Genomic DNA, 9373 nt, shown 5'->3' with positions numbered 1-9373 from the left:
GTGTCATCCAGCTCTACACCTTGTTATCTCGTTTACTCCATGTTACTAACTGAATACCTGCATCCTCCTCCTGATATCTTTGGAAGCACCACATATCCACAACTTTTCTGCACCTCTCCTTATCCTTAATTTACAGGGGTGAAGTTCACCAACTTTTAGCTTCTTTCCTCTTTTCCTGCAGATCCACCTTAGAGAAAGTACAACATAGTAGAAAAAAAAGACTATAATGATGATGGTGATGAACAGAATGACAAGGGCCAGAACTCATGGTTGCTTAATATTGTGATCTGTCAAGATAGTACATATGCCAAGCATCCAAACATACCTTTTACAGCACTATACCAGGAACACGTGAGCTTATACTAAACTGCCAAGGAGCAAGTTAACATGAGGCAAGGCCCACCGTAATACATGACCTTTTTGTGCAATATGAGGAGCCAATCATAGCCTGATTTAATGCAAAAGGAAGCTGGGTGTAAAACTTGTGGAAAGTGCTCCCAGTCAAGTTTCTTCAATAGAAAATTTCTATACACTTTTAACACCACATATACCATAGCTATGAAATGGGGAGGACCATCAAGCCAGAATTTCAAAACAATTTTTAACAGTTTAAGTTTGTGCAGTTTTGAGATTAAGTACACATCCAACATTGAGCTGTTTAACCACAGTTTTCGTAGGCTACCTTTTGGAGGGGTGAAAAACTGCAGTGTTGTGTTGTTTTTAATAAGCATTATTGTCTGGTTCTGATTCAGTACGACCAGTGCTTCACTACCACTCTTAGGTAAAAGTTTTCAAAACTCACAATGTTTAATACGATTTTAATTTGCATAAATAAAACATGAGAAAAGTGTGGAACAAAGTTATGACATAAATGAGAGTGTAGCAAGTAAGCTATCAGCAAAATAAAAGGATTTTAGAGGAAGTCCATATATTTTCATTCATGGATGATGCACTGTCCTATTTATACTTGAGGTTGATTGTTAAAACATGAGGAAGATCGAACGCCAAAATAGAAAATCCAGTTTTTTTTTTAAACATTCCTGCCTCGTGTAAATAGGCTGTTTTTCACTTGAATTGTAGGATGCTTGCAATATATTTTCATTCAATAGCTTACTTTTCCTAAATATGGGAGTGAAAAAGTCAAGACATTTATCACAGTTTGAATACAGTTATTTATTTGGGCTATGGTTATGCTTGCTTTCTGCAGGTTAAGGATTTCTCTGCTAATACACTAATTCAGCAACATGACAACTTAGATGCATCCTTAGACAATTGCTTCAGTGGAGACACAGTGGTAATTTTTCCTGGAGAATATCATGCCTCAGGATTTGGAATGTTAACAGATGATATTATTATTAGAGGTAAGTCGTGAAACAATATATTTATATGCCACCATTATGATTTTTTCTTAATTGCAACTGAAGGTTTTTAAATATGGAAGAATGTTAGGTGAGTCTGTTTAAGAAATTTCAGCATCTGCACAGAATACTTCTACAGTAATTAGTATGGTCCTCAGTTATATTCTTGCTCTAATGTTGGTTTATTTGATTTTTTTTACAGTATTTATTGAGATGTCTACTTCCCCTTCAGTCAATGCAAACCCTGTTAAGTAAAACCAGGTTGTAATGAGATTGCCAGTTCAGTTGCGGAAAGTTCTTGATTGCCACTAGAATCCAGATAATTTTGTCACTGAGATGGCAACCACTGTTAACTATAGATTTTGAATGCTTAATTATTTAAGCAATGTCAGAATTATTGTTGGGTTATCAGGGATCAATACTCATTGTGTTCAGATACATTTGTATTTTAATAAATTTTATTTTAGCACAAACATTAGCTCATTTATATTAAATATGCTAACATACTTGCTGAAATCATGAAGGATTGTCAGGCCATTTAAGAAACGGAGGAATGAAAACTGCACTTTCTTCATTGCTCTACATTTATTGCACTACATTATTTCCCAACAATTTGATCACTGAATTCTATTCATCTTGTTCTTAGAGGTGAATCTGTTTCTTCCAGTTCATTTAACAAAATAAAACACGCACTTAAACACAATAGAAAAATTTACTCGACATTATTTTCTTATGTTTGCTATTTTTTCAAATTTTCAATCATTCAATTTAAGTAATATATAAATAATACATTGAAAGTTATAGGGATGACTATCCTCTGCTGTGTGCTCATATGATATGTCGTTTTCCCCTTTACAAAGTATGAAGAGCTGTTACACTAGGCCTTGGATTTTACCAATTCACCTGAGCTGACAGACTGACAGTAGACCAACATGTCTCAGTAGGGAAGCATGGCTGGCAGTGGCAGATGTCACAAGTAAGTAGTCAAGGAGTCATTGCTGGAAAATAGATCTAGTGCAGGAAGAGATTTAATTATGGTCCGGAAAGGTGAGTGACATTTCAGAGTTGAAAATTGGAAAACCTGCTTTAATTAAAGGCAGACATCAGATGTGAGGCCAGGTGGTAGATCTGTGTATGGTGCACCATCAGGTACCAGTGTCCACATTCAGGTTTCCACTTCTCATGCACCCAATTTCCATGCTTAGTTATGGGTGAATGTTGCATTGACATGATGAATGTCAATTCGCCTCGCCATGTGACTACACAGTACTGCGCATTTATATTGCCTAAACAGCATAGTTGCACCACGAGGCAGAAGTGACATTGCCCATGTCTATACTTGCAAAAAAAAAGTGTTCAGAATGTCAAGGAATGCCAGTACACCAGAGGTGGAATGCCTTTTATTGTCATTACACCAGTGGAACAGGAGGCAATAAAGATTGCATAGGTCAAGCAGAGCATCCTGTTGCGCTGAGATGTAGAACATAGAACAGTACAGCACAGTACAGGCCCTTCGGCCCACGATGTTGTGCCGATCTATTATCCGACTAAGATCAATCTGCACTGCATACCCTACATTTTACTATCCTCCATGTGCCTATTCAAGAGTCGCTTAAAAGTCTCTAAAGTATCTGACTCCACTACCACTCCCGGCAGCGTATTCCACACACTTACCGCTCTCTGTGTAAAGAACCTACCTCTGACATCTCCCCTGTACCTTCCTCCAATCACCTTAAAATTAAGCCCCCTCGTAATAGTCATTTCCACCCTGGGAAAATGTCTCTGACTATCCACTCTGTTTATGCCTCTCATCATCTTGTACACCTCTATCAAGTCACCTCTCATCCTTCTTCGCTCCAATGAAAAAAACCCTAGCTCCTTCAACCTTTCCTCAAGACCTGCTCTCCAGTCCAGGCAGCATCCTGGTAAATCTCCTGTGCACCCTCTCTAAAGCTTCTACATCTTTCCTATAATGAGGTGACCAGAACTGAACACAATATTCGAAGTGTGGTCTAACCAGAGTACTATGTAGCTGGAGAGAGTGAGTAAAACTTCTTGTTGTGTCCAACATTCCCAAGATGACAGCAAAATACTACAAACGCTGGAAACTTAAATAAAAAATAGAAAACCCTAGGAACATACATCAGATCTGGCAGCAGCCCTGGAGAGAGAAATATACTTAATTTTCAAGCCAAGGATTGTCCTGTCCGTGAATATTCCCAAATCAAGAAGTCAGAACTGGTCAGTAACATTTTCGATCTTTCATAAATGTTTAATGGTAGACTCGAGTATCTTGAGCACTATCCATACCTTGGTTGCCACCTTTCTAAAGAGGTCACCATTGACTGTGTCACCTCAGACTTCTACAGTCTATGCAGTTAGTGTTTGACAACAGTTGTCCACATCTTGACAAAGCTTTGGATAGAAAAATTGTCACCGGACTCCTCCACTGCAGTGAGCTCTGGACAGTGTATCAGCAACACATAACAGTGCAAGAGAAATTTTACCAGCAATGTCTCCATCACGTTCTCCGTGTTTAAACAAATACTAGTCTCCTTGAAGCCAGCTGTACAATCATTCAGGCAAAACTCCTGAAAGAGTCAACTATATTGTATTGGAATTGTATCTGAATCGCTAAAAAATGTCTCCCCCACCAGTGTTTGTTTTCTCAACTTTCAAGTGCCCAGTATTCCAGGAAGAACAAAGCAAACACAAAAGTATTCTTATTCTTTCTTTAAAGAGCAACAGCATCAACATTACAATAGGAACACAGGATTTAGGAGTATGTTTATGCCATTTGGCTCTTTGAGCCCTTCAGTAAGATGGCAGCTGATCTGATTGTGGGCTCAACTCTATTTCCTGGCTAACCCCGACAACCTTTGACTCCCCTTCTATCAAACATTTATCCAGCTCAAACTTAAATGCATACGAAGACCCCCACCACTTTCTGAGGATGATAATTCCACATTTAAATTGACCCTTGATCAAAATGGCATTGAATTTTCCTATTCTTTGACAAAGTTTTCTCATGTGAAGTTCATGGTGCCTGCTTTGCCATGGCCCTTGGTGACTTCTTACATGATCTCATTAACTATGTAATGTAAGAATTTCTTTATTCACTGTGGTCCTGCACGTTTATTCTGAGGAAGTGGCCCCGAAAGTGGCCTCACGTTGCTGACATGGAGGTTCGGCTGAACTGGAGAATGGAAAAAGGCAATACATTTTCATGCTGATTGGGCCTGGTGATGTGGTCATCTTTGCCAATCAGCCTGTAAGCCTGTACAAAAATAGCTGCTGATTGCAGTGTCCTTGGTGAAACAGAATGCACTGCAATGCAGAAAGGTTAATGATCTTCTGCGTTCAACACGGGTGTGTGCCACAATTTTTTCCTCTGCTACCTTACTCGCAGGGCCACCACATTCTCTAAGGCTGTCATCTCATGCACTTCTTGCTGAGGTTTATGGACTACAGCTCTAACTATTGAATGCCTACTCAACAGCTCTTCACACACACCATTCTCGCAAACTAACAACTCTTAATTATCTTCAGCACTTCCTGCTAATTCACTGGGGACACCTCACCTATTCTGTCCCTGCATTACGACTAAGAGCTCTCCTATCTACTTCCATCACATTTCATCCTTCCTTTTGTCTCAATGCAAAAAGAAATGTCTCATAATGGGGTGAAGAGGGTGATGACCAGCAGGTGAATCCTCAGTCCAAAAAAATGTTGGATTTGACCTGAGAAGAATGCAACTGCTTATGCAGACACAGACTTCCATGGACAACAGGTTTACCAAAGGAATTTGGTTAAATAGTATTGAAGGATGGAGGAGTCCACCAAGGTTATCAGTACTAAACTAGCTCCCGCATGTGTGTATCTGACTGCCTTCATGGACAGACTGGCGACTACTGTGGAAACCCAGGATTAGCACTCTGAGTTCCTATATGAGCACACAGGTCTACACGCCATTGCTGTAGTTCATAGAATTAAATGGCAAGGTGAAAGTGGGACAAAGGACTTTGACTTTAATCTAGTTGCTGTATCCTCTCAGAGAGATAAGGTGGTGCCAGCAGGCACCCAAAGGGAAGAGGACCCAAACACAGGAACCCATAAGCTTCCTCTCAGGGTACACAGGTGCCTAGCCCTCCATCTGTCCCATGCCTGTGATGCCAAAGCCTACAAAATTCACTGTTGGGGACCGTGAACCTACATTTGAGTCAATGTTCACAGCAGGCCTGGACTCTCTGGGCCGAAATAACTCCAGGGTCAACTGCCCAAATCTTCTATACCAACAGGTACAGAGAAGGGTCCCTCCACCCTAGCTGTGGATCTTGGTATTGCTGTTTAATGTATCATAAGGAATGGGAAGAAAATATCTTCGAGAGTACGTAGGTAGCACAGGTGACACTGCATTGTATGGTCTCTTGCACTTTACTGCATGTATATGCACTTGCAGTCCGAGTGTCTATTCTCATGTCTTTTTCGCTATTGAATCTGGTGAAATTGCACCCATTTGAGAGATGAGTATCCTCTTTAGACATCTCAAGGATGAAAGAAATTGTGATGTCCAAGCTGTTGATGTCACAGACCTTTGACCAACGATGGCAATGACTGTAGCCAAAATGTTTCACTTTGAAGTAAATAAACTGTGAATAAAATCAGTGTGTAGGGATTTCTTTTACATTTTTGGGGTGTGGACTTGGCTGCCTAAGCCAACATTTATTGCCATTCTCTAGTTACCGTTGAGAACGTGGTGGTGAGCTGCCTTCTTGAATTAGTTTATGTTTTGGTGCACATAGGCTCACAATGCTTTTAAGGAGGCAGTTCCAAGATTTTGATCCAGTGACAATGAAGGAGTGGCAATATATTTCCAAGTCAGGATGGTGAGTGGCTTGGAAGGGAACTTGCTAGATATATCTACAGTCCTTGTCCTTTTTGTGGATTTGGGAAGGGCTGTCTAAGAAACCTTGGTGAATTTCTTCAGTGCGCCTTGTACATTATGAATGCTGCAGCTACTGAACATTGGTGGTGGAGGGAGTGTATGTTTGTGGATATAGTGCCATCAAGTAGTCAGCTTTGTCTTGAATGTTGTCAAACTTCTTGAGTATTGTTGGAGTTGCATTCTTCCAGGCAAGTGAAGAATTCCCAGCCACTGACCAGCTTTTGTAGCCAATTTAGTTTCTGGTCAATGGTAACTCCCAGAGCACAGATAGTAGGGCATCCACTGATGGTAGCGCCATTGAATTTCAAGAGGCAATGGTTAGATTCTCTATTATTAGAGATGATCTTTGCCTGGCACTTGAGTGGTTCAAAGGTTACTTGCAACTTATCACCCAAACTCTGATTATTGTAGAGCAAGTGCTGCTTGATAGCACTATTGATGGACCTTTCTATCACCCATCATTTTATTGATAATTGAGGGCAGACCGACTTGGCAGTAATTGGCTGGGTTGGATTTTCGGTAAAGGACATACCTGGGCATTTTTCTTCATTGTGGAGTAAATGCCGGTGTTTCAGCTATATTGGAACATCTTGGCTTGGGAGACATTTGGAGCAGTTGTGTTCAGTACTATTACTGGAATGTTGTTAGTATTCAGTGCCTCCAGAATTTTCTTGATATCACATGGAGTGGATTGAATTAGCTGAAGACTGGCATCTGCAATTCTGGCGATATTCAGAGGAGTCTGATCTGGATCATACACTCGGCACTTCTGGCTGAAGATTATTGCAAGTGCTTTAGCCTTATCTTTTGCGCTGATTTGCAGGGCTCTTCCATAATTGAAGATGTGGATGTTTATGGACCCTTCTCTTGTGAGTCGTTTAACTGTCTACCGCCATTCACAACAGCATGTGGCAGGGCGAACAGGTCAGTTCTAAAGGCCTATCACTTGCTGCCTATGCTGTTTGGCACACAAATAATCTTGTTTTGTAACTTGACCATGTATGTCTGATGCTGATTCCAGCATGCTCTTCTGTACTCTTCATCAAACCAAGGTTAATCCCCTGGCATGATGATAATGGTAGTGTGAGGACTGTGCTATGAGGTTGCAGGTTGTGTTGCAATACAACTCTGATGCCACCTTTGGCCCACAGGGCCTCAGACTTCAAACAGATCTTATGACACCTCATTTAGCACAGTTGTAGTGCCACACAACACAATGAAGGGTATACTGAATGTGAAGATAGGACGTCCAGACTTTTTTCCTTTATTGAGTCAAATTAAATTGCCATGGTAGGATCCAAACCCAGGTCCACAGAATATTACTTGGGTCTCTGGGTTGCTAGATCTGGGAATAGATGGATGCAGGTGTCAACAGTGCAAGATGGTGAAACACTTCTGAGAACAGTGTATACAATGTCCAGCAGGTCAACTGTGACAAAAGTACAATTTGAAGATATTCCCAAAGTCAGTGTTATACAGTGGCATTTCAACCTCTGAATGTAGTGAGGTGGCAGTCAGTGTACTGATGCAAAGTTACAATGTCTTGATCGACTACTGCAGAGAGCAAGTGAACAAGCTTATTAGCCCAATAAATAAATATTGCCTGACAGTGCTCACAAAGACATAATATCACGCATTAACAGCTGTGAATTATGTTCCAATTGAACTGGCACCTTTCTGCTAATTCTTTCAAAGAAACTGTTTGACAACAATTGAAGCTGTGCCATTTGCAAAGGCTAAGATGAATAAACTGAAAATTTTGTCTCCAGGAGAACATATTGATTGGTGTGAAGAAGTTAAGGTTCTGGCTACTCAAGACAGTGATGTTGACACTGCTGCAATCCTACTGTGTGACCAGTTGTACAGCAGATTTCCAAAAGAGGAATCAATGGAATGGCATGCATTTTACAGGCTGCAATTACCAAGGCAACTCCTGATGAATTTGAAAAATACAGGGTTGTGCAACTGATATCAAAATATTTTGCTCTTATACCAAACTCTGAAGGAAGTGTGGCCACAAAGAAATGTGAATGATACTCTGGTTTAAATTTTTTGATTGTGAAAAAAAGTCAAGATGGGTTCTATTCAGACATTCAGCAAGTTGGTGAACTGAACTGTAAAAGCCGATCAGTTTCGGGAATAACCGTTCTTCTAGACATTTGTGCAACATTTCAGGCATTATGTTGTGACTAGTAATGTCAATTTAGTCTACTTAACTCAATTAAATCTAAGTTCTGAAATTCATTAGAAATAGATCACTTGGACAACTTAAGTCACACATTTCATCTGGACAAAATATCAACATGGATGTTTATAAAATCATTGGACACCAAATAAAAATAGGTGTGAAAACAAAGGAGTAACAAAATTATCAGCCATATCTCTTGATAGTGTATTATACTTAGCACCACTTAGTACATAGCACCACTGCTAAACAGGTCCCCAGATTTCAGATCTGATCAAACAATTTTTTGTATTTTATCAGGTAGAATACATGTAACAGTAAAATAATATAAGTATACCAGAGTTTAAATAACAGGTGGGAAAACACAACAGCACTTCATTGGAAGCTGCACTGATGATGTTACCTAGCAGGGTAATGAAACATCTGTGGAACAACGAATCAGCTTGGTGAGCCAACCAACCACAATGTAAATATACACCTATAATTGTTAACAATCATGTAGCAGAAAAAATTACCGTATGACTTCTGTTCAGTGAATGCTGTCATTTAAACATGTCACTCAGGTCTGCTCCACAGAGGCACCATAAAATTAGAGGGAACATTAGATGAAAGGGCCAAAAGATGATGCTTTGGAATTCCTCTCAACCTGCTGCATATCATGAGAGACTTCACTACACAACAATTGGATATCAAAAACTGACTCAAGCTTAAAAACTACCTAACTGTAACCCCACATGATATTAGTGTATTGTCTCACTGACTGTTACATTTTCCTAACAGTCAGTAGGACCTGTAAAATGTAGCTACTTGAAAGTGGCACCACCTGAAGATACCAAGCATAAAATCCTATGGATAAGGAAACATTTATTCAGCAACAGAAAAGTT

The 9373-nt window shown here is 40.0% G+C and overlaps 2 protein-coding genes across 3 annotated transcripts in view; one reads left to right on the top strand and one right to left on the bottom strand.

Moving 5' to 3' along the window:
• The window catches only part of LOC109910680 (testicular spindle-associated protein SHCBP1L-like), an 80552-nt gene extending 72064 nt beyond the window's left edge, over positions 1-8488 (top strand). The window contains exons 7-8 of one of the 2 annotated variants that reach the window (XM_048602106.1): positions 1208-1361; positions 8073-8488. In XM_048602106.1, coding sequence (XP_048458063.1) covers positions 1208-1361; positions 8073-8272 — 354 coding nt within the window. In that variant the 3' untranslated portion in view covers positions 8273-8488. Of the gene's footprint in view, positions 1-1207; positions 1362-1560; positions 1818-8072 lie in introns of those variants that run through there. The other variant, XM_048602107.1, reaches the window with a different exon arrangement.
• dhx9 (DEAH (Asp-Glu-Ala-His) box helicase 9) overlaps positions 1-9373 on the bottom strand; it is a 92333-nt gene that overhangs the window by 14521 nt on the left and 68439 nt on the right. The gene's annotated exons all lie outside the window — the stretch shown is intronic.

This window comes from Rhincodon typus, chromosome 10, assembly GCF_021869965.1.
Source record: "Rhincodon typus isolate 14 chromosome 10, sRhiTyp1.1, whole genome shotgun sequence".
NCBI lineage: Eukaryota > Metazoa > Chordata > Chondrichthyes > Orectolobiformes > Rhincodontidae > Rhincodon > Rhincodon typus.
Note: the sequence above shows the minus strand (reverse complement) of the source record. Positions and strands in the feature narration are given on the sequence as shown.